The 25,980-nt window shown below is 50.9% G+C and overlaps 13 protein-coding genes across 13 annotated transcripts; 6 read left to right on the forward strand and 7 right to left on the reverse strand.

The window, feature by feature from the left end:
* The first annotated feature begins 1,139 nt into the window (after positions 1-1,139).
* Positions 1,140-1,963, forward strand: AUEXF2481DRAFT_474920 (uncharacterized protein). The gene has a single exon (XM_013491581.1). The coding sequence runs from the start codon at positions 1,293-1,295 to the stop codon at positions 1,785-1,787; it is 495 nt and encodes a 164-aa protein (XP_013347035.1). The 5' UTR covers positions 1,140-1,292; the 3' UTR covers positions 1,788-1,963.
* Positions 1,964-2,467: 504 nt separating this feature from the next.
* On the reverse strand, positions 2,468-4,590 carry AUEXF2481DRAFT_474944 (uncharacterized protein). Its single transcript, XM_013491582.1, has 2 exons — positions 2,663-4,590; positions 2,468-2,550 (listed from the first exon to the last, which is right to left on the reverse strand). Exons 1-2 carry the CDS (start codon positions 4,441-4,443, stop codon positions 2,511-2,513), a joined length of 1,821 nt encoding a protein of 606 aa, XP_013347036.1. The 5' UTR covers positions 4,444-4,590; the 3' UTR covers positions 2,468-2,510.
* A 233-nt stretch (positions 4,591-4,823) lies between these two features.
* Positions 4,824-5,356, reverse strand: AUEXF2481DRAFT_46032 (uncharacterized protein; the record flags this gene model as incomplete). The annotated part of the gene is made up of 3 exons (XM_013491458.1): positions 4,824-5,015; positions 5,081-5,272; positions 5,354-5,356. 3 exons carry the CDS (start codon positions 5,354-5,356, stop codon positions 4,824-4,826), a joined length of 387 nt encoding a protein of 128 aa, XP_013346912.1.
* A 435-nt stretch (positions 5,357-5,791) lies between these two features.
* On the forward strand, positions 5,792-7,537 carry AUEXF2481DRAFT_26627 (uncharacterized protein; the record flags this gene model as incomplete). The annotated part of the gene is made up of 3 exons (XM_013491255.1): positions 5,792-5,915; positions 5,975-6,045; positions 6,137-7,537. The coding sequence occupies 3 exons, from the start codon at positions 5,792-5,794 to the stop codon at positions 7,535-7,537; spliced, it is 1,596 nt and encodes a 531-aa protein (XP_013346709.1).
* Positions 7,538-8,002: 465 nt separating this feature from the next.
* On the reverse strand, positions 8,003-8,944 carry AUEXF2481DRAFT_26628 (uncharacterized protein; the record flags this gene model as incomplete). Its single annotated transcript, XM_013491256.1, has 1 exon — positions 8,003-8,944. One exon carries the CDS (start codon positions 8,942-8,944, stop codon positions 8,003-8,005), a length of 942 nt encoding a protein of 313 aa, XP_013346710.1.
* Positions 8,945-9,483: 539 nt separating this feature from the next.
* On the reverse strand, positions 9,484-13,258 carry AUEXF2481DRAFT_475140 (uncharacterized protein). Its single transcript, XM_013491583.1, has 2 exons — positions 12,831-13,258; positions 9,484-12,774 (listed from the first exon to the last, which is right to left on the reverse strand). The coding sequence occupies exons 1-2, from the start codon at positions 12,889-12,891 to the stop codon at positions 9,608-9,610; spliced, it is 3,228 nt and encodes a 1,075-aa protein (XP_013347037.1). The 5' UTR covers positions 12,892-13,258; the 3' UTR covers positions 9,484-9,607.
* Positions 13,259-13,928: 670 nt separating this feature from the next.
* AUEXF2481DRAFT_94966 (uncharacterized protein) lies at positions 13,929-15,554 on the forward strand (the record flags this gene model as incomplete). The annotated part of the gene is made up of 3 exons (XM_013491542.1): positions 13,929-14,046; positions 14,140-14,919; positions 14,974-15,554. The coding sequence occupies exons 2-3, from the start codon at positions 14,412-14,414 to the stop codon at positions 15,552-15,554; spliced, it is 1,089 nt and encodes a 362-aa protein (XP_013346996.1). The 5' UTR covers positions 13,929-14,046; positions 14,140-14,411.
* A 106-nt stretch (positions 15,555-15,660) lies between these two features.
* AUEXF2481DRAFT_2208 (uncharacterized protein) lies at positions 15,661-16,930 on the reverse strand (the record flags this gene model as incomplete). The annotated part of the gene is made up of 2 exons (XM_013491161.1): positions 15,661-16,835; positions 16,894-16,930. 2 exons carry the CDS (start codon positions 16,928-16,930, stop codon positions 15,661-15,663), a joined length of 1,212 nt encoding a protein of 403 aa, XP_013346615.1.
* Positions 16,931-17,230: 300 nt separating this feature from the next.
* On the forward strand, positions 17,231-18,835 carry AUEXF2481DRAFT_26632 (uncharacterized protein; the record flags this gene model as incomplete). The annotated part of the gene is made up of 3 exons (XM_013491257.1): positions 17,231-17,698; positions 17,750-17,908; positions 17,960-18,835. 3 exons carry the CDS (start codon positions 17,231-17,233, stop codon positions 18,833-18,835), a joined length of 1,503 nt encoding a protein of 500 aa, XP_013346711.1.
* A 260-nt stretch (positions 18,836-19,095) lies between these two features.
* Positions 19,096-19,445, reverse strand: AUEXF2481DRAFT_2210 (uncharacterized protein; the record flags this gene model as incomplete). Its single annotated transcript, XM_013491162.1, has 3 exons — positions 19,096-19,178; positions 19,234-19,336; positions 19,398-19,445. The coding sequence occupies 3 exons, from the start codon at positions 19,443-19,445 to the stop codon at positions 19,096-19,098; spliced, it is 234 nt and encodes a 77-aa protein (XP_013346616.1).
* A 288-nt stretch (positions 19,446-19,733) lies between these two features.
* AUEXF2481DRAFT_2211 (uncharacterized protein) lies at positions 19,734-21,132 on the forward strand (the record flags this gene model as incomplete). The annotated part of the gene is made up of 3 exons (XM_013491163.1): positions 19,734-20,057; positions 20,117-20,741; positions 20,816-21,132. 3 exons carry the CDS (start codon positions 19,734-19,736, stop codon positions 21,130-21,132), a joined length of 1,266 nt encoding a protein of 421 aa, XP_013346617.1.
* A 307-nt stretch (positions 21,133-21,439) lies between these two features.
* On the reverse strand, positions 21,440-23,212 carry AUEXF2481DRAFT_62523 (uncharacterized protein; the record flags this gene model as incomplete). The annotated part of the gene is made up of 1 exon (XM_013491476.1): positions 21,440-23,212. The coding sequence occupies one exon, from the start codon at positions 23,210-23,212 to the stop codon at positions 21,440-21,442; it is 1,773 nt and encodes a 590-aa protein (XP_013346930.1).
* Positions 23,213-23,663: 451 nt separating this feature from the next.
* Positions 23,664-25,785, forward strand: AUEXF2481DRAFT_36754 (uncharacterized protein). Its single transcript, XM_013491367.1, has one exon. The coding sequence runs from the start codon at positions 23,936-23,938 to the stop codon at positions 25,745-25,747; it is 1,812 nt and encodes a 603-aa protein (XP_013346821.1). The 5' UTR covers positions 23,664-23,935; the 3' UTR covers positions 25,748-25,785.
* Positions 25,786-25,980: the final 195 nt, after the last annotated feature.

The raw sequence follows: 25,980 nt of genomic DNA on the forward strand, positions 1-25,980 counted from the left end.
TCTCTGAGCTGAGAGTCGTCCTTGCAGACAAGTAGGCTATGGCGTTCTGCCTGATCCGTTTCGAAATCTGTAAACTTCTTGTGGTGTTCTGCGATTGCGTTTTTGTTTTGCTGGGACTGCTCCTCGATTTTTGTTATCGAAATCTTTGCAATGTCGACAAAAGAGGTTTCAGGGTCCTTGTCTTGATGCTCCTTCCACATCTCGCTGAAGATAGATCTCACGTCTTCTTGCCATGATGTCGGAAGTTTAATACGCTGTTCCTTAACGATGTTGGCATCAGTCTTTCGTTCGGAGCTATGTGTTTCACGCGCGAGCTGATTGCTAGCATCGGGATACAGGTTAGGTATTTCTGACTGGCTGTTTTGCAGCGTCTCGGATTGGTGATTTAGTCTTGACTTCGGCTTCGGCTTCCTCTCCTTCTTCCGCTTCGTGGTTAGGTGTGCTTTCGAGTCGGCCGACGGAGTACCCATTAAGTATCTCATGGCCGCATAGACTCCGGTCTAGAATCCCAGGCCAGTCGAGTTCGGTAGAACTTCGTTTCGCGTCTCCGACGCCTATACAACGCGTCAAAGGTCGGAGGTGAGGTTGGAGCGGTGATCATTTTTACGCGGCGAATCCCGATCGCGCCAAATTGAAGGCTCCATCTTGTGCCCATAGCTTTGATTTATATTAATTGTCGACGACATGCCTTGATGGCGAAAAATGATCTTGATGTTTGCGATCACAATTGAGAATTGTGGAAGTATAACGGAGGGAAGTGTCGTTCGTCTTGTGTAACATGACATTGGTTGGCGGAAGGCGCGTCCACCTTCTCGGGCACAGTACAACAAAGAAACTACGAACGTCACCGCTTCTCTCCTTGCGCGAAGCTCTGACATGCCACATGATACATGTTCTACCGAAGCACAGTGCCCGGTCTCGAGAAGGTCGAAACATCGTCACTGTCCACTGAAGCCCGTTTGCCCAACGACTCTCGTGAAGACACATCTGATCTGAATAATGTCTACCTATGTTTTTTGTAAGGCTTCCCGTTCTGATCTACGAAGCAGGGAGACTCAGATCGATGCGACATATTTGGTCTCATATCAGGGATGGGCTCTTGACTGTACAATTGGTTCGTGGAAGCTTCCTCGGGCAACATATAGCTGTTTGATAGGTTCTCTTGATCAACTTGCTTACAATCACCACGTGAGTCACAATTGCTCTTGCTTAAACCATCAATCCAATCCCTCAAGCGTCGTCCACAAAACACTCTGCCTTGTTTCGTCAACAATCACAGCGACAATTTGATCATGGAATACACATATACCAACGACCAAGGCTATCCTCACCACGTCTGCGATGTCGAGGGCAATCACATATCGCAATCTTCACATACCACAAGCACTACCCAAAACCCAGCATCTCCTCAACTCGAATCGAACGAGTTCACAAATTGGCGCTCCCTCGGCAAAGGAAACTGCGGCAGCGTGTGGACAACAGACAACTCCAGCTGGGCCATAAAACGCGAAGACTGCAGCAAAACACGTTTCCTCTGGAAAGAATACTACATCCAGAACCGTATCCATACCGCCTTATCCCACACCTCTGACAAGATCTTGGTACCATTTTCGTATTGGAATACTTCAAAGCAAGAGCTATGGTATTTGCCCTCGTCTGAACTGGAGAATTGCAATGTAATGCGCTCCGAACGCATTCCTCCACTCTCAGCCGGCTTTCGAAACAGATCACTTGATGCAGCTGTACCCAGACATGCAGAAGAAGCAAAGAGGATACACCTTGTGTAGCGCGTGTATATCTTAAAAAACGGCGTCCCAGACATAACGCAGCGCATTACTACATAAAGAATCTGCCATTATGTTTGAATGTTCCGGATGAGTTGGAGTTGCCTATTCTAAGCTACGCGGCAGGTATGGGAGAAGCTATGCGAATGATGTGGAATTTGTACTTGGATCACCGAGACAATTGGCACCTCCATCAACACCACGAGTATCGAACATTGCGAGCCTACGATATAACATTACAACACGAACAACAGATACTGGTATCCTTGAACCATCACAAGAATTACTCGTCGATGAACAGAGTACCGATCACGTCCTATGGCTCTTAGATTTCGACTGCTGTGATGCCATAACCATGAACATCACCGGAGCTGAAAAGGCAGCAGTGGCAGTGGTCAGAAATGATGCTTATACGCCTAAACCTGCCGGTGCTGGAGATGCTGACTATGCGCTATGGGAAGCTTTTCGTGACGCTTGTTTGCAGAAAGGCAAGGAAGTTGTCGAGGAAAGAGGACTGATGTCGGAGGAGCTGCTGAGGGTGTTTATAGAGCGGTTGCAAACGTACTATCAGATGAAGGAAAGAAGAGAAGAATTGCCAAAGTTCCGTAGAAGGCCCTTTTGCGCACCACTTTCTCAATAGACTCGAAACATAATCTTACACTCTTACAGTCTCCTACATACATGTACACCTCTACTCTTCCACCTCCTTCTCTTTCGTCTCAGCAACTACCTTCTCCTCCCTCCTCTCAGCAGCCGAAACCAACCACTCAACATCCCTCTTGACCTTCTCCCCCACCCCCTGCCCTCTATCAAGCATCCTCTGCAAAACATCCCAACACCTCTGATCCCCCTTCCCCGCCAACTGCCTAACCAACAACTCCACCGTCCTCATCCTCGGCAAAAGCCCCAACTCCTCCATCTCGTCAAAATACCTATACGCAACATCCATTTTCCGATCTTGCACAGAAACAACAATCAAACGATCGTAAACCAAGTAATCAGGACGGATACCCAAGGCCAGCATTTCAGAAACTAAAAACATGGCGAGAGCGTATGCGTTTTGGGATACTGGTTTTGCGGCCCCTCGTAAGAGGATGTTGAAGGTTTCGAGGGTGGAAAAGGGGCGGGAGCGGCGACGGATGGGTTTGGTGTCTTTTTCGGTGGTGGTGGTGGGGGAGGTTTCGAAGAGGTGCATGTGTTTGTAGGTTACGAGGGCTTGGTCTAGTTGATCGGTTTCCACGTAGCCTTCGATTAGCACGTTGAGTGCTGCGACGGGGATTTCTCTGCCGGCTTCGTGGAGGGAGGTGAGGATGTCAAAGGCTGGTGTGCAGTCGGCTGGGTGACGACGGAGGTGTGCGAGGATAGGGCGTGTAGATGCAGCGGTAGGTGGGATCTTCACACTCGCCATAATGGTGAGCAGTGTAAAGGCGGCGCGGAGATCGGGTGGCGAGGCAGACATGTAAGTCATAAGGAGCTGATCGTAGTGGATTTGTTTAAAGTGCGTGCTGCGTTTGCCCAGTATGTGGAAGACCGAGGTAGCGAGGGCGACGTCGCCTTTACGTGCTGCAGTGGTGAGGACATTGAGACATGTTCCCGATGAAGGAATCAAGTAGCCTGGGATGACTTGGCTGTTCCAGACGTAGACAGCGCTGGGGTAGTGGAAGGCTGCTGCTGAGCGGTCTAGCATGTGTGCCCAGATGTTGCGACTGATAGTCCAGTCATTGGCGGCGATGCGATCTTTTACAATGATCAGGGCTTCGTCAAATTCGTTGGTCTCGAGCATTGTGTAGAGAGCGAGATCGTAGAGCCAAGATTGAATGGGCACACTATCGTTGCGCATGTCTTCAAGGTGATTGAGCCCTTGCTCGAGCTGACCTTCGCGGAACAAGGCAGCGCCGACCCAGTGATAGCCCTCTGTGTTCAACTGCAGCCATTGACGGCGCATGTAGTGTAGAATGTCTATGCGCAGCAGATAGTCCATATGCACACTCAGCACGCGCAGTACATCATGGCAGATCTGAACATTTATTTGTAGTCCCTCTTGCTCCATCTCAGCCAACAAGCGGGCCACCTTCCTTGCAGATCCGTGCTTAGGGTGGACATTGGCGAGGATGGATATCGAGTATAGGCGTAGGTTTGGTGCTTCACGGCGGTCGCGCAACAGGTATTCGACCATCCACCGGGCCTCCTCGGCTTTGCCCCTAGCAGCTGCAGCATGAGCCAAGTCATACAGCTCCGGAGTGCTAAAATTGGGATAGTCGGCCCTCTTTGTTGGCTGCTCCCGAATAGTCGTCCTTATGGTAGCTGTGCGGTCTCGTGATTGTGAAACGTCGTTCAGCGGTGCCCATGCTTTCATGACAGGAAGGTCGCTTTTCAAGAGTTCGGGCGCGACATCGACAGTGCTATCGAAGAGGGTTACAGGGCGGGTCGAGTTATGGCGGACTGTCGCTGCAGATGGTGTTCGAGTAGCGGCGCATTGCAGCGCTGGGCCACGGCGGCGGGTCAGGGCATTTCGTGACGTCGAGAGTGGTAGTGAGTTATATGAGGGACAGAGACAGCGCCAGAGCCCGTCGGCGATGAGTTTGGGTGTGGTCGAGGACATGAGCTGTTGCCGCGCATTCGGGAGTCCGCTGCAACTATATTTTGAAGCCGCACGCATCCCCAGCTTTTGCTTCGGACATGCTGCAGTATAGCCAGACTAACCAAGGTACCTTACAACATCATCAACAAAATAAACACACGTCTTGTGTACCTCGTTGTATAGCACTGGATCGTGGGTAGAAGTTGAAACGTCAGGTCATAAACTCTTGTTGATGTCGTGATGTTATTCTGATCGCATGGCTGCTGTTCTACAAGCCATGTCTGGGTATGCTGTGCAGTGTGCCCCTTATTCCACTTTTCCATGTGTCGACTCTGCGCTCAATGGCGCTATCGTACACATCATCTGGTGTGTTTCAAGCTGCTAAGCCATCGTTGTTGTGGCGATTGGGTCGGCCTCGAGCTGTTTGCTTCTCTTTCCTTGCTCTTGAGTATGCCTCTTCAACCACCACCACGACCGCGTCCACCTCTACCACGGCCACCACGGCCTCCTCTACCTCCGCGGTCGCCGCGTCCACTGTGATCACCTCTTCCTCCCTGACCACCTCCGCGACCTCCTCTGGCGGCTTGCTGGCTGGCTTGTTGGTCCTTGACGAGGTCCACGATCTCATCTTCCATTCTCAGGTATTTGATCTGTCGCAATCGCGTCAGCATTTTAATCCCTAGATCGCTGCAATTGGTCATGTATAGCGACGTACGTTGTTTCCGCGGACGTAGCATTCGGGCAGTCTGAAAAAGCGATCGCCTTCCGGACTCGTTTGGATGACTTCCTTGAGTGTGAGGTTCATGTATGTGTCGCAAGAGACCAGATGTCCGTTCAGCGTTTCGCCATTCTTGAGTTCGACGAGCATAGGGTGGCCTTGAGCGGCAGTAAGAAGACCGAGAGGAAGCTACATGGCAACAATTGCATGTTAGTCGCCTGACTTGTGAGCAGGAGCGCTCTGTAGCTGCAGGGTAGCTGGTATACTCACCATGGTGAATGCGACAACACTTTATGTGTCAATGTTGTCTAAATGGTCGACGGAATGGTGTTTGCGCCTATGTCTATTGTCGCAACCATGCAGCGACAACGACGTCAAGCATGCCGGAACTTGCCGAATCTGCATGAGCGATCTGATATGACAAGCAGCTCGCACTTGATCGACTCGAGTTGCTCCGAACGCCGCGTCCGAAGCTCCGTCCGAAGCTCCGACTGAGTGCACCCCACGGTTGCGCCTTCCTTCCAGATCCTTCGCTCAGCCTCTCCTGGCCCATCCCATAAGTTAAACTGCTGCCTACACGCTCTTCTCACACATCTCGTCCTTCCACCTCGCTGTCACGCCGGCGATTCTTTTTGACGAAACAACTTTCGGGCTGGATAGGCCCATGTAGATATTTTATTTTATTTGCAATCTATCCTTTTCTCGACGATGTGTTCCATCAGTCTACTCTTGTTTGCTCTCGCTTTTACATGCACCCTCGTCTCGGCCGTTCCTTATCCCGTCTTACCCTCATTCACTACTTTCACCAAAGTCGCAAATCAACCCATCGCTGGTACGAACTGACCATAACTGTCTCCACTTAGAGGGGCACCTACTTATAGACACGTCTAGACAGAATCGAAACTGTAGCCGTCAAGGTTCCATGTCTTGACTGCCCGGTATACGAAGATGACGTGGCCCTGGTATGTCTATACACTCGCCAAGCAACGCCATGTTCCTCCCTCGAGGGAGTACGCGTACAATATATAGTCCCATGTCTAACATCTGCCTCAGGACTTCGAGCTTCGATACCCTCGCCTCAACTCATCGACAAATCTTTGCGATGTCAACTTTACACTAAACGGAGCACCCATCGTCCTCGACAGCAAAGACATCAGGAAATCTTTGAGTGTGTCTGTACTTACCAAACGCTACCTAGTTGAGCTTTCTGTTGATGGACTTTGCAACCCCGTCACTGACTCTGGATCCAACAATCGGGCTCTTTACTTCAACGTCACCAGTGTCGCTCGGCAACACCTCATCACCCCTGCCACGTTCACTGTCTTCCTCGATCAGTCCGAGTCACCCCAAATTTTCATTGATTCAGAGATCGACGAAGAAGCCGAGTGCACTTCAGCATTGAAGAGCGTAATCAACGAGAATTCTTCTATCCTCTTCAACGTTGAAGCCATCCCAACCGACGATGAACTCAAGTCATCGACTTATATTGATAACCTCGAGCGAGTCTATCGCCATCGCCTGTACGAACAGGCGACCAGACTTGAGAGACTGAACAAACGCTGTCGCAAAGACTTGAGTCAGAGTCTAGCTGACTGTCACAAGGACCTTGGTTGCATGAGCAAAGTGATGTGCCAGAGGATTCACGACACTACCTACGCAAAGATCAAGGAAATTCAAGCAGCCCTTCAGGACTCTATCATGATCAGTAAAGACCGACACGATCAGTATGTCGCCGCCGATGAGAAGGATAATTGGAGCTTCAACGTTAGCTCTGTAGACAATCTGCTTGCCGACATCAACAATGGAAACTCAAACAAGTACGAGAACGACTCACAACATCCTCTAGTACTTGCTCTGGAGATTCTGGCAGCAGCGATTGGTCTCACCGCTCTCTGTGCATTCATTCGCAAACGTTTCTGTTCCCTGCGTCGCCGTGTTGAACGTCTTTCAGACAGGGAAGAGCGACGACGTGCTCGTCAATTCCGTTGTCTTGCACGAAAGGAAGCCCTCAACAAGAAATGGATGTCTTTCAAGCAAGTCTTCAAGCGCTCACCCCGTAATGGAGATTACGAGGAGAAGCGTGCACTAGTCATCGAAGCCGCCGGTAACGTGGTAGACGACTACGCCGAAGGATGTTCGCACCAAACCAACGATCTGGAAATGGGCCACGCGTTCGGAGATCTCAGAAATGCTCGCGAGTTTGTAGCTAGTCTCGTCCACATCGGCAGAGCGCGGAAAGCCTCAAATGCCGGATCTGGACACACCACATTACCTGAATATACCTCGGAGAAACTGCCTGATTACACATCTACACCCGACAGTGGTGAATACGCACCTTCGATCGCTAGCTCGAATTCGGCGAATACTGGCATCACACCGGATAGCAGCATCGTCATGAGTCCTAGATGCAGTCGCGAGACTTTACGCACCGGCACTGACTTCAGCTCCGATTAAACGCACATCATATCTCTTATTTTCATTTCTTGCTGTAATTTTAGGGAGGTTGGATAAGAACCGACAGAACAGGTTTTTTGAGGTTGGACCAAGGAGTTTTGTTTCTTGCTGGACAAGGAGTCTTAAGCTTCAGGGCGGGGGGGTATTTACTGGCATGCATGTAATGGTCGGGAGGAGGAGGGAGGAGGTACTGAGAGCCGCTTATTATGCAGGCCCAGGAAGGATATATCATATGACACACATTCAACGCGCATCAAGCGCTTCCTTTAAACATTATAATCCTGTTTCTCGTGTGAATGCGATCGTCTTGCATTGTGATCGTCCACCCTCGGTGACCATTCACCCGTCCATCGAACTTTCTCTCTTCTCCTATGTTTGTCGCCTTGCCCATATAAGCCTCAGAAACTCTCAATGCGATATCCAATCGTCCCAGTATCAACACCACTCCTTCATCCCACCCTTTCATCAAGAACCCAAACTCCCAAATTCACTTTCCGTCAACTCACTACTCTCCCCCTCACCACCACCCCAGATATCTCTACTCTGCATCTCGACCTCCCTCATCGCATCAGCCACACCATCAAGCTTTCTAACAACTTCCTGTACACCTCCCTTGACAGCAGCAAAGTATCTATCACTGGCTTCTCTTCTCTTGGCCGCGTCGTTTAGATCCAGCGTTGTTGTAGTCGAGAGTTTTCTACCTCCATCGTTGTATTCTTCGTTCTCATTGTTGTTTTTATGTTGTTGATCTTTTGCCGTAGAGTGTTTCTTGGTCGGCGATGAAGCAGAAGCAGAAGTAGACGAAGGTAAAGTCGTAGAATCATCAGTTTGACCCCACGCCCTCGCGAGTTCTACCTGAGCTGCACGTAACTCCTCCAATGCTTTTGCATGAGCAGAGTTGAATACGTGTGCGGAACTTGAAGCACTTAATTCGACATCAGAGAGTGTGGATTGGAGGGCTGCCCAATGGGCATCTAATACCGCTGTTCCTCGTCGAGGGCGTTGACGTTTGACTTCATCATTCACAGTGGTGTTTGCCAATCCTACTCCTTCTTTGGCTTCTCTTTCGTCTTGGGTCGTAGAGGTTGGGGGGTGTAGGCCGTCGGGGCGGATGGAGAGATTTGTATTTGTTCTACTCAGTGCATCTCTTGTTTGCGTGCGACTTGGAGGGTCTCGTGTGTCTCTTGTGTTTGTCCTGCTCACACCATCTCTGGTGTTTGAGCGTGAGAGTTGGGAATGCGATAGTGAGGGTGAGTCGGGCCCAGGGATCTGTGATGACGGTACGGTGGGTCGAGAGGATTGTGAGGCGTTTGTGTTTGCGCGGCTTAGAGATGCATTGCTGGCGTTGTGAGAGGGCGGGCCCACGAAGAGGGAAGGTGCTGGAAGGCGTTGAGATTGTTTGGACATGTTCGTGTGGTTGTTTTGCGGGAGTGGTATGGACGTGGAAGTGGGAGGTTACTATGTGGTGTTCTCATTTGCGGATTCTGTGGGGATGACCCTGGTATCTAGCATGTGAAAATGACGTCGTTGTTTTCGGGGTCAATGGTCGACGACAAGGGCATTTTCAGTTGATTCAAAGAGACCATTGTATAGCTTAGGACACTGCATCTATCATTTAGTATTTTTGTCATATTAGAGTGGCAGTTGCGCTACTAAGAGGATATATCAATTCTAGATCTGCAAAGCTATGGAAGGGGCCACACAACACCACACTATCACATCCATGTTCGACACAACTATCTATATATATAGGCGATCCAAAACATCTGTGACGTAGCATAATGTAACATGACGACACGTATTTAACAAAACCAATAGACATGCGAGAACTCCAGGATGCATAATTGAGTTATGCTACATTCATGTATAGAGCAAGTGAGAAGAAGCTATACGATATATACAAGCAAAGTGCTCGAAGTCGTTCGATGTCGTGAGTTGATGATCCCCACCTGAGTGACACCATCCCTCTGTTTTGCTCAAGTCTGAGCTAAATAAAGCAAGCGATCAGCCGACTTGAAAGTTTGTACACCATGATGACGCCACGCCAGATAAGCAATTAGAAAAGAACATTTACAGGTAAATGGCAAACACAAGAGGTGAAATAAGAAGTGCGGCTGTCATGAGACCGGCCGCGGCGTTGGAGCGGATGATCGATGCTGCTCCTGCTGTTGCTGTTTGCGAGCTTTGGTTCTGTTCAGCGGACCTCGTTGGGGTAACACCGTCACTACCGGTGACAGATCCAGATCGAGAGCCAGAACCGGAGGCCCCTGATGAGGGTGATGATCCATCAGAATCTCCAGACAAGGTTGTGAATGCAGACACTGGTACGGTTGTTGAACCTTGTTGAACAACAAGCCCTTCAGAGCCCATGCTCACGGTTTCTCCGCTAGACAAAGTCACGGCAGGTCCATCTCGTGAGATGACGGTGCCGTCGATTGTTGCAACGCTCGAGACACCAGAAGCTTGGTATGCCGTCACTGCACGACCATTGACACTGAACACTACTGCCGATGCTGGGGTAGCAATTGCAGCAACAGAGGTACCATCAACGACAATGGTACCACCTGATGCAAGGCTAACACGAGAGCCGTCCGAAAGAGTCTCAATCGCTCCACCAGCTGTGATTGTCACGGTCCCAATGACAGCTTCATTAGTGTTGCCAGGAGGGCAAGATGCAGTGACCGTCTTGGTACCGACGACAAAGACTATGACGTCGGGACCAGCTGCAGGAGCTGGCGTGACGGTCGAATATCTAATAATCGTAGAACCAATCTTGACGCCTTCGCTGCCGACACTGACAACGGAGCCGTCTTCGAGTGTGGCTTCCGACCCACCAGCAGTGAGTCTTGTCGAGCCAATCTGTACTACGCCTGAAGCTCCTTCAGAGACAGTCTGGATCTTGGTGCCGACTGTGACGATGACCGCCTTTGTGATGACCGGCAATGCAGTGACAGCAGATACACGATTCGTAACAGCAGCAGCCTGAGTGTTGATAATCAACCCATCTGTGGCGGCACTGATGACACAGTTGACAGGAAGAGTCACGGCGGGCCCACCGACAGACACAGTCTCTGTGCCGCATACGTATACGGTGTTAGTCTTGGTGGCAGTGTATGTATACGTGCCAGCCGTGAAGATGTAAACATGGGGTTTCGTGGATGCTTGCGAGACGCCACCAGTAGAACCGCTTTGAGCCTGAGAGCCGTGACTCTGCTGTGCTCCATTCGCAGTACTGGAACCTTGGTTGTTCTGGGCTCCTTGAGTGCTCTGACCTTGAGCCGGATTCCAGTGATCCTGGCTTCCTGCGTTTTGAGATTGACCAGCTTGGCCGTTGTTCTGGCTTGCCTGGGTATTCTGAGCTCCGTTTTGGGTCTGTCCACCTGCAGTGTTTTGGGCTCCACTCTGAGTGTTCTGGCCACCTTGGCTGTTCTGTGCCTGAGTGTTTTGGCTTCCTTGGGTATTCTGAACAGGTCCATTATTGTTCTTGCTACCTTGGGTATTTCCGTTGCCCTGAGAGCTCTGTCCGTTGCCGCCGTTGTTGTTTCCGCCCTGGCTATTCCCACCATTGTTATTCTGGCTTCCACCTCCTTGTGTGTTTTGCGCTGCTTGAGTGTTCTGGGCACTGTTCTGTGTTTGTGCATTATTTCCAGCAGTGTTGACGGGTTGGGTCTGTCCAGTCTCCTGAGTGCGTTGGGTATCGCCCTTGTTCTGTCCGTCGGATGTGCGGTCGGCAAGAGCAGTAGCTGAGGCTGTGGTGGGTCTTGCCGTGGAAGCCTGTTCTGCTGAAGTGGTCGTTACAGGCTGTTTCGCCCATGGGAGAGTAGGCGAGGCAATAGTGGTTCCAGGCTTCAAGGCGTACGGCGGATCGTAAAGTCCTCCATACCACATTTGGCAACCCTCCCAATCCGGATTCAATTTTCTGATACCTGGAGGCATGGCCAATTGGGGGTTGTAGTCGTGCTCGTAAATGACGTTACACTTGTAGTCAGCAGCTCCAGGGAATTCGCATCTAGCCTGTCCGTTCCAAGCACTGTAAGGGATAGGAGTGTTGAGATCCGCATAGTTGAAGGGGTATCCAGTAATCTTGTTGGTAGTGGCGAAATATTGGAAGTGATCCTGGGAGTAACGCAGACTCAATAAACGATCCGAAGGCAAGGCAAGAATGGCACCAGTAACAGTCGTGCCAATCTTGCTGCTGCATCGGTCAACAGCCCAGACTTTTTTGATCGAGATGTACGCGGTTCCAGATGTGAAGGTGTGATCGCCGACAACAGCAGTCTCCTGAGGTGTACCGGATCCATCCCAAGTGTCTGACGGAGCGGCACCGGTATAAGGTACGCCATCATCCTTACCATAGGACGTCAATTTAGCGGCCGGAGTAGTTGCACACATGTCGCGTGAGACAGATGTAGCTTCGGGGAAGTACATCAATTCAACCTCGTCACCGAAGATTGTGCAAAGACCACATCCGTAGAAACTCTTCGAGAAGGCCTCGTTCGAAGCCGAGGCACTTGAGTTAATACAAGCAGGAATAGAAGGTGATGGTGTGATGAGCGGGAACACGGCATCAGCAGGTCGAGTGGCGTTGGCAGCAACGACCCATTGAGAGGAGGATGTGGAATATGCTTGCCAGAGCCCGTCACAGTCCGAAGGATTAACACTGCAAATAGGTGATGAGATTGGGAACATCCATCCCATTGATGCTGTGCCTAAGGAAGTCGACGGCGCTGTTCCAACAGACACGACAGTAGTTGACGAAAGCACTATCGCGGGGGAGTAAGTGACACGCGCGTGCCCATCGCAAAGGGTCGTCGCGTTGGCGTAGTAGGTAATCGGAATCCACGAAGTGCCTCCCAGAATGTTGGTATAGTTGGTCTGATAGCTGTGTTTATCCACCCAGGAATTGGATGCTGAATTATAAACCGAGCTTATACTCGAGCACGACGTTGCGTATGCTGCGCCGTTGCCAGTTCTGTCGATGTATGGTTTCGTGTAGTAGACATCATCGAAGCATCTGTTGCTACCAGGATAGCAGATTGTACTAGGTGTCAATGAAGTGTCTGACGAGCCATTCGTCGAGGTCGTCGTAGTGTTCGGCGCACCAGATGGCGTCGTGGTGTTGGTGTATGTCGGTGTTTGTCCTAGCGCAGCGAGGATATATGCACCCAAGCCTGGGGCGACAGTGCTAGATGTTATCCTAGGAGTGAGGTTGACTGCTGAGAGGTTTCCATTCGTCACTGGAAGGTCATGTCAGACAGAGGTCGAGACGAAACAGAGTCCAGCCACCACTTACAAGCTTCGCATTTTACGAGGAAAGATGCTAAGACGGCGAGGGAAACGGCACCGGAATACATCGCGGCTTGAGGTCTTGACAGGCCGGACGAGGAAATTTCACAGGACTGAGTCTCTCATGACAGCACAGAGAGATCCGGATTCCAGCAGATATCAGTGACAGGATTCAAAGGGTGCGACACGTAACAATGGGGTGTGGTCAGTGTAAAGAGGAAAAGAGAGGGAAGTGGCTGTCGCGGATTGACGAATTGATGGCTCGGTCTCCCGTGGCGGCCGTGTGAACTAAGAAGATGGTCGACGATTCACCGTGCATCATCCCAAGACAACTTTAAAGCGCCATCCATCCTTGACGGCTTTCGATTCTGATCATCCTTGCCCACCCTGGCGCTGAAACGCAAAACCACGACTTTCAAATTAGGGGCAGGCGGCCGAGGCCATGATTGAGGGCCGTGAGTCCCAGCCTCTGCCTTACCCACGTCATGCACTAAACGCTTGGAGGAACTCAACGGTTGGAGAAAAAGTCTAGGTTCGATGGACGCGACGTGGAAAAACACAAATCGACGACGCCATCGATATGACGTTGGAGATAAAGATGGTTAAGAACGTGTCTCAGTACCATTCCCATGGGGTCCATGAAGCATAGCATGACATGAACGTGTGGACCACAAGAAACATGAGCTGAACATTCTGATGTCGATTCCAAGGTTGCAGTCGTGGTGATGGCAACCCTAGATGCTGCTATTTAAAGAATGATCGACGACTTTGTTCCGAGGAGCAAGTCTTGGCTATCGCCTCGATGTGGTTGGCAGTTTTCCTGTTCGGGGCAGGTTGCGACGACGTTCCTGTTCGCTGGTTGAGTCGCCGACCCTCGAATCGATCCCAGCAGAGAAGGTTCATGGCTCGACATACTTGTGCGCTGAAGAAGAGCGACTGCCGACAATCGAAAGTCAGTGCGATCGCAATAGACTTACAAGAAATTTGTGTCTCAGACAATCACAATCACGACCGGGCATAAGAGTCACGAGAGCACACGCGGCCGCAGTGCAGCGGCGGCTTGCAGATGGATACGTTACGTAGGACAAGCGTTTTTGGATACGAGGGGACATGTAGTTAAGTTGGCAGTGCTGCAGTGGTAGAATAATTGCACAGCAGTACATGGCCGAGTCGGCGACTCGTGTTTTCACTCATCATCACTTAGTGCCAGGGCTTATCGCTTGGTAAGTTTATCGTGATAGTGGCACTCCTCCCAGGCGTGCATATTAGTAGGAGAGGCGCGTCGGGACAAACGCGAAGACTGATTGCCGTAACAGTAGTATTGCAGCAGAAGTCGGGTAGGGTATTGGACTGGCAGTTGCGATGGCTGAATAGAAGACGTTAGCCCTAGCCTTGGCCGGGATGTCGGATGTCGGAGGGTAGATGTGGCTGTGGCTGTGGCACATGTGAATGGTGGAGTCGGGAAACAAGCTTACTCAGCTCTCAGCTTTATGGAGAACAGGTGGCGGCATGCTCGAGCCTGACAGTTGACAGTCAAGTTGCCAATTTCAACTGTTGAACAGTAACACAGCAATATCAACTCGCAAACATGAGATTCGGACTGATTGCATCTCTTGCCCTGGCTGGCACTTCTGCTGCCTCGGCCGTCATCGACCTCATCCCCAAGAACTTCGACGACATCGTCCTCAAGTCTGGAAAGCCCACTCTGGTCGAGTTCTTTGCTCCATGGTGTGGCCACTGCAAGACTCTTGCCCCGGTCTACGAGGAGCTGGCCTCTTCGTTTGAATTCGCAAAGGACAAGGTCACCATCGCAAAGGTTGATGCCGATGCCAACAAGGAGCTCGGCCGCAGATTCGGTGTCCAAGGCTTCCCTACCCTCAAGTGGTTCGATGGGAAGAGCGACACTCCCTCAGACTACAACAGCGGCAGAGACCTTGAGAGTCTGTCTGCCTTTATCTCCGAGAAAACTGGCCTCAAGCAGAAGAAGAAGGCCGCTGCTCCCAGCAACGTCGAGATGTTGAACGACCAGACCTTCAAGACCGAGATTGGCGGTGACAAGGATGTCATCGTTGCCTTCACCGCCCCTTGGTGTGGACGTAAGCAGCGCATGCCGCTCTCGGAGCAAGGCAAATATGCTGACTTCTTTGCAGACTGCAAGACCCTCGCCCCTATCTGGGAGAAGCTTGCCAACACTTTCTCAAACGAACCCAATGTTCTCATCGCCAAGGTTGACGCTGAGGCCGAAAACGCAAAGGCCACTGCTCAGAAGCAGGGCATCAAGGGCTACCCTACCATCAAGTTCTTCCCCAAGGGTTCCACCGAGCCCGTCACCTACGAGGGTGGTCGCTCCGAGGACGCTCTCGTCAAGTACATCAACGAGAAGGCCAGCACTCACCGCACCGTTGGGGGTGGTCTCGACATCACTGCCGGAACCATTGCCGCTCTCGACAGCTTCGTCTCCAAGTACACCAGCGGTGGTGCTCTTGAGACCGTGCAGAAGGAGATCTTGGCTGCCTCTGAGAGCATCAAGGACACCTACGCTCAGTACTACGTCAAGGTCTTCGACAAGCTTGCTCAGAACCCCGGCTACGTTGAGAAGGAGTCCAAGAGACTCAACAGCCTGCTCAAGAAGGGCGGTCTTGCCCCCGAGAAGGTGGACGACTTGACCAAGCGCAGCAACATCCTCAGCAAGTTTGTTGCCAAGGTCCAGAGCGTCAAGGAGGAGCTTTAAGCGATCGAGCTCTACCGAAGTCACGACAAAAGAACATACTAGCCATTAGAAGCTAAATGGTATCAAAATGAGTTTTATTGTAGTCATCCACATCTTTAATCTGCTCCTATGCTGGTGGTGAAGACGAGTTTCTGCGACGTTGTTGCTCTGCAGGTGGAGGTGTTCCTTGTCTCTTTGCTGTGATGCGTGAGTGGCCATCCTTGTCCTCGGGATGGTCCTTTTCCCATTGCATCAAAAGGTTTGTGAGTTTTGGTGCCCACACATCCTCGCCCTTTTCGAGATCCTCAAACTCAAGCACGTTCTTGCCTAGCTCGAATTCGCCTTGTCGTGATCTTTCCAACGCAGCCATGAGACCAAGCGAGCCAACAGCTGCGCCTAGATCGTGACACAGACTGCGAACATAGAAGCCAGATGAGACAGTCATCCTCAAACGAGCTGCTGGTGCCAGACATGGCTTTCTCCCTTCTGCGGGAGTATCTGTGTCCACGGGAGGTGCTTGATCTGCGGCCTCCGCGCCCTCGCTCTTGATCTTCTTGGCCTCGGGACCGTCAGAACCCTCTCTCTTCCTCTTCAACTCTTCAGTGTCGACTTTCGTCTCTTCACCAGCAACAGCCTGGGTATCCTCAGCGACCTGCGGCAAGAGTTTGTCCGCTACCTTCTTTTCCTCATCTTCTGCTTCCTTCTCGGGCCAATTGTACTTGTGTGTGCCGGGCTCCAGCCATTCTACCATTTCCATTTGTGACACCGTAACTGGTCGTTCCTGGATCTCGACGGGCACCTCCTTGCCCTCTCTTGCATACTCGTACAGACGCTTGCCCTGAACCCTCAAAGCCGAGAAGATGGGCGGTCTCTGCATGATATCACCGCGGAACTTCTGGAGAGCCTCCTCGACCATGCTTTTGGTGATGTGTTGATAGGGTGCGCGTTTGACGACCTGGCCCTCTGTATCGTAGGTGTCGCTCGCTGCGCCGAAGACAACAACGGTTTCGTACACCTTTGTGCAGTCGAGGAAACCTTGCAGCTTCTTGGTCCCGCTACCAACTCCTACAACCAGCACACCAGTAGCCAAAGGATCGAGAGTTCCACCGTGGCCAAGCTTGACTTGAACTGCCTGTCTCTGTTTGCGGGAACGTTTACGGTATTGGCCGCCTGCATTCGCATCGCGGTCGCGTTTGTTCTTTTCGGCTTCCATCCAGGGAGCGAACGTGTTGGAGGGGTTCAGGTGTTTTTGAAGATCACGCAGAGCTTGAGCAGACGATACAGCAATTGGCTTGTGAATGGCTAGAGCGTCTTTTGTCAGTGTTTGGTCATGACCTGAATATTCGGAATCTTCACATACCGAAAACGCCCTCAAGAACAGGAGAAGATTCAGTCATGATTTTGATTGACCTCCAGATAAAACTCTTTGCCATTTGCTGAGTATACAAGTGAATGGCAAGAGGACGAATAAATTGTTTCTCGAGGTCTCCGCAAGCTCTCTCCACCACGGTTCGGCCTTGGCGGCGATAAGATAAGCTTCTCTGCTTTCGATCATGACGCCAGTCGCGTCTCTTCGTGAGTCGAAGAGCTCGAGCGATACTTCCTTGACTTTCACTCATTGTTCGTCTAGTGCTTTCCCTATTATTCAGTCATCCGAAGATGCCTCCGAACTTATCATCGACGACATTGATACAAACATGAGCAAAGAGAGTCTGGTACTACGGCCCCGCGATTCGGCCCAAGTGAACTCGGATGATTGGCCTGAATTCGAACTCAAGCAAGCCTTTGTCTATGATCCTGAAGACCCGGACAGGACACCCATTAGTCTGCTACATGCTGGACACTATCGCCCACTCACGATCACTGGAAAACTCGAGCCGCCAAATAACCAAAATATTGGATCCTTCATAGACAACACCTCACATCGCGCCATCGCAATCGAGCTAGCGAACATCAAAGAGTTCTCATATGGCGAATACGGAGATGGCTCGCTGGACATCTGGGCTGCTGGTCAGGCTGGATGGTTCAGCGTTAGACCCAGCAGAGCATACAGGGATATGTATAACGACATGACTCAGGCTCTCAAGCTGCTCTATTTCATGGCCGATAGCTACAAAGCTTTGAAGAGATATTCCGATTTGTCGGCTCCATTCTTCTTCCAGAAGGTGAGTAGCCCGATTGTACTTGGAAGATGACGCGCTGACCTTTGTTCGTAGTGTAGCGAGGAAGGCCTTGAGGGGTGCAACAATGTCATGGATGTTGCGGCAATGTTTACTAAGCATAGATATTTCCTGATCGCATCCATGTTGACCAACAAGGAGGGCTTGCAGTGGTACCGGGTACCCCTCTACACGTGGTTTCAAACCACGTTCCAAGTAGGTCGCATCACCCCTCACTGGTTAGACTACCGCTGACTCACATTCTAGGACGACTTCGCTCTTGTTCAGTCTAGGATAAAGCCCCCACGATCTTCGAAGGCATCATCTCAAAAGACCAATTCGCAATCTCCGGCGCCGTCGACGGCCAGCTCGAGGAGGAAAAAGGCGACGGCCAAACAACAAAGCGCAACACCGAAATCTGTCGCAACCACGCGCTCAGGCCGCTCGACCAGGTCCACGAGATCTCAGTCTAACGCGACAATTGATTCTCTACCCATAATCCTTGACAACACACCTGAGTTAGACCAGCTACCCGAAGTCGTGTCGACACCAGAACATACCAAGAACCATATCGACCAGAGCATGTCCTCCAGCGACAACGAAATGACCTCGACTGGAGGTAAGGGCAAAGGCAAATCAGCACTACGACCAAGGCCTAGCAAATACGTACCCTCACGAGCAGACAAGACGAACAAGGATTCCCCGGCTGCTATACAGAGCAGAAAGGTGATAACTAGACCACAATCTGGCGATCCGGACGTGATGTTGGTCGACAGTCCACCACCTGAACATGAAGAAGCTAGCGACAAACTTGCCGAGGACACTACCGAAGACTCGGACGATGAGAGTATGACAGGGACACCAGAGGCCACTCTACCTTTCCGCCTTCAAGACTCGATCAACAACGGCGATGTCTGGAATTGCCCTGTCGACGGGTGCATGCACAGGACATATGCCGCGTCAGAGCCTAGTTCGCAACTCCTCATCAAAGCCCACAATCGAACTCATGACCATGACGACGACGAGAGAGTACAGCTAGTACGACGTATGGAGGCACCCTACCTGCCAGTGAATAGGCTGATGGACAGAGTCAGGGGCATGGCTGCAAGCAAGTTCCCACCACCCATCGCCCAACGCTATTGACGCTTCGGGATATGCAAAAAGATATTGGGATTAAAACCAGGCGTTCCTTGGGAGAGAACTTTTTGATGCTTTTTCTATGATACCACGAGAGGCAGTTACAGAGCAGACTTGGGCAGGAAAGATATAATTTCTTGGAGAACAAATGCAAGCTATGTGAAATAAACAAGAATGCATCTTTTGATCTGAACAGCGATCCCAAGCTGAGTGTATGCTATGCGATGATGACTGGGGGTATAATGTTCGCAGAAGTAGATAGCAGCTTATTTGGCCTCTTCGTTTTGAGACCGCGCAGATGCTTGAATGGAGGTTTCAAGGTTATCGAGTCGTCTGGACATTTCATCCACTGTGAACGGTATCAGTCTTTGCTCAGCAGGGGGCTATTCTCCAAGTATCCTTACTCTTAGTGAGCAGATCCGAGGATATGTTGGCAAACTTTGTCGACAACTGAGCCAGAAGGTCGTCAACGACGGTGGCCAGATCTTCTGATGAGGACTCAAGTGCCTGCTTGGTCGAAATCAGCTCATATGGCCCCTGTGTCGTAGTGATGTTCAACATAACATACACCTGAATCTGTAGTATCGTGCTCTTTGTTTATGTTGAGGTCTGCCATGCTGAGATTCACCTCTTTTGCTTCTTGTGATTGAGCCATCTGGGATGCGAACATTGTCACGTTGAATGGCAAGACACGAAACAATCAGGGTGATGGCGACGGCTTGTGCGACGTCAAAGTTATGCACGAACCCTTGTATACCTGTGCACAACCTGCATAATTACTTCTCCGCAATGCGGACAGCGGCGTTTTCACGAAGCTCCGAGACTTTCTCTCTCCAAAGAAAAAAAGTTACCTGTCGCTCTTACAGAAAACATTCAACACACACACAAAACCAACACATACACAATGGCCAAAGGAAGCAAATTATTAGCTGCGCTGGACCGCGAAAAGGGCGTCAACCACAAGCTCGAACATCAAAAGAAGCAGCAAAAAGCCGCCGAGAAGAGAAAGAGATCGAGAGTCGAGGATCAGGAAGAAGAGGCTGTTCTTGAGGAGGCGATAAAAGAGGCCGAGGAGACTGTTTTGGGTGCTGGAAAGAAGGAGAAGAAGGATAAGAAGGGTGCTAAGCGCGCAAAGGTTGTGCAGCAAGAGGAGGTCGAGGTCGAGGCAGAGGCAGAGGCAGAGGATGATGAGGAGTGGGAGAGTGATGATGAGGACAAGACACATGCTGTATGTTGCACTGTTCTGCGCCTTTGATCTGCGCATCATGATACTGACCTTTGCACCAGAAAAACATTGCAAGACTGGTCGAGGACGATTCCGAAGACGAGTCCGACTCTGAAGACGACATCAACGGAGGCGCCGAGCTAGACGACTCCGAAGACGACGATGAGGAAGACGAAGACATTGCACTCTCAGACCTCGAATCCGTAGCGTCAGAGGACAAGGGCGACATCATCCCCCACCAACGCCTCACCATCAACAACACAGCCGCCCTCCTCCGCGCCGTCAAATCCTTCGCCCTCTCCTCCAAACTCCCCTTCTCAGAGAACCAAGTCATCATCAGCGACGCTCCCACAGAAATCCCTGATATCGAAGATGACCTCAACCGCGAGTTGGCCTTTTACAAGCAATCACTCGATGCCGTCACAAAGGCACGCGGTCTGCTCAAGAAGGAAGGCATCCCCTTCTCCCGCCCTGCAGACTACTTTGCCGAAATGGTAAAGAGCGACGAGCATATGGGCAAGATCAAGGGTAAATTGATCGATGAGGCCGCTAGCAAAAAGGCGTCCGCAGAAGCACGAAGACAGAGAGATCTCAAGAAATTCGGAAAACAAGTCCAAGTCGCAAAGCTGCAGGAGAGAAGTCGCGAGAAGAAGGATACCATGGACAAGATCCAACTGCTCAAGAGAAGTAAGCTTGCCCTCTCTCCACTCTCCCCCCCCAGTCCCCATGTAAGAAACCCCAGCTAACAAATTCCCTCACAGAGCGCAAGGGCGAAGACATTGGCAACGCAAACGAAGACGACATGTTCGACGTCGCCCTCGAAGACGCCGCCGAAACGGAAAAGAAAGACAAGGCCGCCCGTAAATCCGGCGGTGCTTCCGCCTCCCGCGACGGCAAGGGCGGTTTCAAGCGTGTCAAGCGCGATGAAAAGTATGGCTTTGGAGGCAAGAAGCGCTTTTCAAAGAGCAATGATGCCAAATCTTCGGGTGATATGACGGGTTACTCGGCAAAGAGGATGAAGGGGGGTAAGAAGGGTGCTAGCAGACCTGGTAAGAGTAGACGTGCTAACAAGGCTTGAGGGAGTGGTATTGTTGCATAGTTGCTCGGAATCGAGAGCTGGGGAAAAGTTGGGGGTTTTTCTTTTCGTGATATCACACACGGCATTGGGGATGGGTCTTATTTTCTGTATCAATAAGCCCATGAAAGGCGTTTTTCTCTCTCCCTTTCAAGCAAGATCCCAGATGATGGTTTCCATCCTAAAGATGGACGGAAGAGTGTCATCATACAGATTGTCCCGACTACAGATCTATTTACAGATATATCCCTACGCCCTACGTATCCAGAAGATCCCCCCCAACATATCTCCAAACAGCGCTTTCCCTCTTCTAAGAAGGTCCACTCTTCATAGGCACCCAAGTACCATTAACAAGCCAACTCCCAGCTTTCGTATAATCACCCACCCCATTGCCCGCTAGATATGCAAATCTAAAGTACTCTGCCAAATGCACATCATGTCTATTCCACGTCCACTGCCTCGTCCCATCCTCACTCCAACCACCTTCAGCATCATAATCAACATACCCCCTAAACCTCTCTACATCGTTTACCAAGACTGAAATACCGTCATAGTCTGGAGTGGTTTTCTTGGTCTTCTCAGGCGGGATAGGACCGAGTGTAAATGTGATATTAGAGGCTCCAATGACTGGGGGAAGAATAGGAGGTAAGAGGGTATTTTGTGGTGCGTCGGAGAGCAGTTCACCGGGTGTTTGAAGAATACTGTCAAACCCCCACCTAGCAATTCCATTTATGAATAAACCGCAGAGCAAACCTTGATAGAGCAAACTAGGTCGATTTTGAAATGCCGTACCGGGAAGCAACAAAATAGCAAGGATGTAATGATGGATCCGCAAATTCATGCCAGGGATACAGAGAAGAAATAGGATGGACCCCACGAAAATGCCGTATACGGCGAGGTACTTTGGCATTCTGCCCTCGACACGGAAAGCGTAGGCTTGACCGAGAGCGATGAAGAAGATTATCAGGACAATGGAGATGAGGGCGGGTATTGCGCCGGGTTGGGCTTTTATGTCGTGAGGGGTGAGGCGTTGGATGGGTATGCGGTCGAAAGTGTAGTTGTTCAATGCGCCTACCCATGCTGCTCCTACCCACAAGATTGTCTTTTCGAATTGAGCAGTTAGGCCTGTTAGGCTGTAGCGAACGGCGTAGCGATAAATTACTGCCATTACGAAAGCGGCGGGGAGAAATCTTCCAAGTGCGGTGGAGATGAGGGAGTAGTAGTTTGTGAGGTTTGGAGGGTCGGAGGAGAGTCCGGTTTGGAAGAATAGACCGACGAAAATGGACCAGAAGAATACAGCCGGGGAAGTCGTAAAGATGGATAGCATAGCGGTGAAGAAGACAGAGACGGCGAGGGCAGGCCATCTCAGATCTTTACATTGCGCTTGCGTTCCTGGGACGAACTGGAAAGACTGTGGAAAGTAGGATTCGAAACCGATACTGTCGATCCCGTTCTGCTTTACACTGGGGAAGAAGTGTTGATCGCCAGTGAGTCTGAGGACACCACATCCGCCTTGTTCACTCTTGATGAAGCCTGCATGGATGGCGGAACCACAGATGAAACTATCACCTCGATAGACTGTGCTTGATATAGGCTCGCTCTTGTTTGTAGGTCCTCCAACGACTAGAGGCTTGTATACGACTTCCTGATCTCCAACAGCATGAGGAAATAGTACTTGTGTCTTGATACAACCAGCAGGACAACGAAAGGGCAGAGAAGAATTGGAGAATGGTCGGCATTGATCACCATTGATTCCACACCCATTGCCATCATTCCAATATCTTGCTGTACACCCCAATCTTACTGGCGACCCATAGCCTTCTATATCCGCGGCGAACGATGACTTGTGTAGGATCAAAGCGAAAGACAGAATCCAGCAAATGTAGAAGACAAACAAGAGCCAAAATCGTTGCATCCGTTTCGGGGCGTAACGATCCAGTAACCGTAGAGGAGCATGCTGTACAGTCGGAAAGAAAGGCTCAATCTTGTATATCCTAGGAGGTTGAGGGCCCTTGACCCATGTCACCACAGTGCTTGATACCCTCTTTACTGGCGACGGTATCTTATCACTAACTCTTTGCATCCATGGATATTGCTGTGGCGGTTCCTCACCTATAGGATCATCGATTGAGGTGCGATGTAATAATGGGTCCTCGGTAGATGTAGCGAGTGGTGTTTCATCGTGGTAGCTCTCAAGCTGGTCGTCGTCGCGCATGACTGCAGGGTGTATATGGTCTAATTCCACTTTTGGATCCTCCTCTTAGCTATGTCCTTTGTATAGAGGGCCCCTCCAGGATAGATATGAATATACAGGACGAGAAGAATGACAGGAGACTCACTATGCCAAGTCGGCGGATTCCCTGACCAATGCTAGACTAAGAATACGCGACCTGACTTGTCAAGATGGGCAAACGTTCGGGAGTGCGGGAAGTTCGGATCCGCTTTGTCCATCTCGGTCATGACGCATGAGCGACAATTAGTAGATATATCACCTACTTGTCTGTTTCTTCTGTTCTATATGAATGTGTTTAGCAGGAAACGGCATTCTAGTATTCGCAATATCACAACAGCGACTGCCAGTCATGCAGACGGCAGCGCTTGTGTAGAGCAAACGATTTAGGCAGGTGCCATGTACCGATAATGATGATGACAAAATGGAGAGGGACTAACACCGATAAACGCCGTTTATCAGCAAAGAGGCATCCATCCGCCGGCCTATCTCTCTGTCCCTAGTCCGAGCTCTTTCAGTACTGTATTCTAGCATTTCTCATTTCCCCATACCTAGCTTGAGCAAACAACAATCATCATGTCGAGTACCAATCCCAAAGACACGCGCCCGCCACCCAAGGACTTGTCGCATCACCTATCCCGCAATGCCAAGAGCAGACAGCCTAGCTCGATCAAGCAGTTCTACAAGTACTTTCAGATTCCAGGCATCGGTCAATTAGCTGGAGGTCTACCGAACCAATACTACTTTCCCTTCGACACACTAGAGGCAAAGGTTGCACTGCCGGAGAGATGGACGCCTACCGACAACAAGCCCGTTGACCCTCCCTCGGCCGCCACTTCGTCCCTCAAGAATGGAAGCCCTCTCCACCAGGCCCAATCAGTCTTGAAGGTGCCTCACACTTCTCACGAGCAAAACCCACTCAAGAAGATTGACCTTGCCTCTGCTCTGCAATACGGTCAAGCTCAAGGATACCCGCCGCTTTACTACTTCCTCCGCCAATTCACCCAAGAGAACCTACACCCCAACTGTCCTTACAAGGGTGGTCCTGAGATTGTCCTGACCTGCGGAAGTACAGATGGCTTCTCCAAGGCTCTTGCCGCCTTGTCAAACGAATGGAGCGAAGAGAAGGATTGGGTCCGCGACCGTCAAGGTCTGCTTGTCGAGGAGTTCTGCTACATGAACGCTATTCAAGCCGCCAGACCAAGAGGCTTGAACATTGCCCCCGTCAAGATTGATGACGAGGGCATGCTTGCCGAGGGTCCCGGTGGTCTTCGTGATGTCCTCGAGAATTGGGACTACAAGAAGGGAAAGAGACCTCACTTGATGTACACTGTCACCATGGGCCAGAACCCTACCTCTGGTGTCCTTTCTCTTCAGCGTCGTCGTGACCTCTATGCTCTCTGCTCAAAGTACGATGTCATCATTGTGGAGGACGACCCTTACTGGTACTTGCAGTTCCCCTCGTCGACCAACTCTGACAGAGTCTTTACTCCTCAGTCATCAAAGTGGAAGTCTTCTGGCTACGACTTCCTCGACTCGCTGGTCCCCTCTTACATCAACATCGATACTGATGGTCGTGTTCTCCGTCTTGACACTTTCTCCAAGACTGTAGCCCCTGGCTGCCGTCTCGGCTGGATCACCGGACAGCCCGACCTGATCGAGCGCATCCTACGTTTGACAGAGACCAGTACCCAACAGCCCTCCGGCTTCGTTCAATCCATGATTGCCGAACTTATCATTGGTCCTCAAGCTGACGACATCGATCCTGGCAAAGGCCCCTCCAACGGCAAAGGCTGGAGCACCGCAGGCTGGGTCCGCTGGCTCGAAGGCCTTCGCGGAAACTACGAACGCCGCATGAACTCCATGTGCAGCATCCTCGACACGGGCCGCGAACTCGTCAAAGTCGGCCGTCGCAGCTCCCTGAGTAACTTATCTCTCGACTCTGACGATGAATGGGCCGTCGTGCAGACGACCACCGCATACTCCTTCGACTGGCCCGTAGGCGGCATGTTCGTCTGGGTAAAAATGCACTTTGACACCCACCCCCTCGCCTTGAAAATCCCAGGTGCACGTCTCTCCCGCGCCCTCTGGATCTTCTGGACCATGAAACCCTACCTCGTCCTCGTATCCCCCGGTCTCATCTTCTCCCCCACCGAAGAAATTCGCAATCGCGACGGCTACAAATTCTTCCGTCTCTGCTTTGCTGCTTGCGATGACAAGGAAATTGAACCTATTAGCAGAAGATTTGTGGATGCGGTGAATGATTTCTGGAAAATCAAGAGTGTCAAGAAGATTGATGAGTTGCTTGAGGAGGAGGAGTCGGGAGTTGAGCAGAGGGCTGGGGAGGCTGATATGGCTAAATTGGCTAGTTTCATGGGACCGTGCTAGACTTCTTTGGAATAGAGTTGAGTAAAGGTATAGGCGTTTTGTTAGGATGGGGGAGGAATGGGATGGGATTGGACTACGATAATCAAATTTGACTCACATTATGACAACTTAGGATATGCGCACTATGGAAAAGACTCACAGATTCACTCACATTTGTCCTGTTCTGTGATGCCATGGAAGTGACTTTCTCTTTGGAACCTCGAAGACACCTAGCCGCATTGACCACAATCGAG

The sequence above is a fragment of the Aureobasidium subglaciale genome, assembly GCF_000721755.1.
Source record: "Aureobasidium subglaciale EXF-2481 unplaced genomic scaffold scaffold_3, whole genome shotgun sequence".
Taxonomy (NCBI): Eukaryota; Fungi; Ascomycota; class Dothideomycetes; order Dothideales; family Saccotheciaceae; genus Aureobasidium; species Aureobasidium subglaciale.

Bases quoted from the DNA above. Each gene is read 5' to 3' on its own strand.
- AUEXF2481DRAFT_474920 (XM_013491581.1), top strand. From the start codon at position 1,293: ATGGAATACACATATACCAACGACCAAGGCTATCCTCACCACGTCTGC.
- AUEXF2481DRAFT_474944 (XM_013491582.1), bottom strand. From the start codon at position 4,443: ATGCGTGCGGCTTCAAAATATAGTTGCAGCGGACTCCCGAATGCGCGG. The intron at 2,551-2,662 runs GTTGTTGGTTAG...AGGGATGTTGAG, and splicing joins CCGAGGATGAGGACGGTGGA to TGGTTGGTTTCGGCTGCTGA.
- AUEXF2481DRAFT_36754 (XM_013491367.1), top strand. From the start codon at position 23,936: ATGTCGAGTACCAATCCCAAAGACACGCGCCCGCCACCCAAGGACTTG.
- AUEXF2481DRAFT_475140 (XM_013491583.1), bottom strand. From the start codon at position 12,891: ATGTATTCCGGTGCCGTTTCCCTCGCCGTCTTAGCATCTTTCCTCGTA. The intron at 12,775-12,830 runs GTAAGTGGTGGC...ATGACCTTCCAG, and splicing joins CCTCGTAAAATGCGAAGCTT to TGACGAATGGAAACCTCTCA.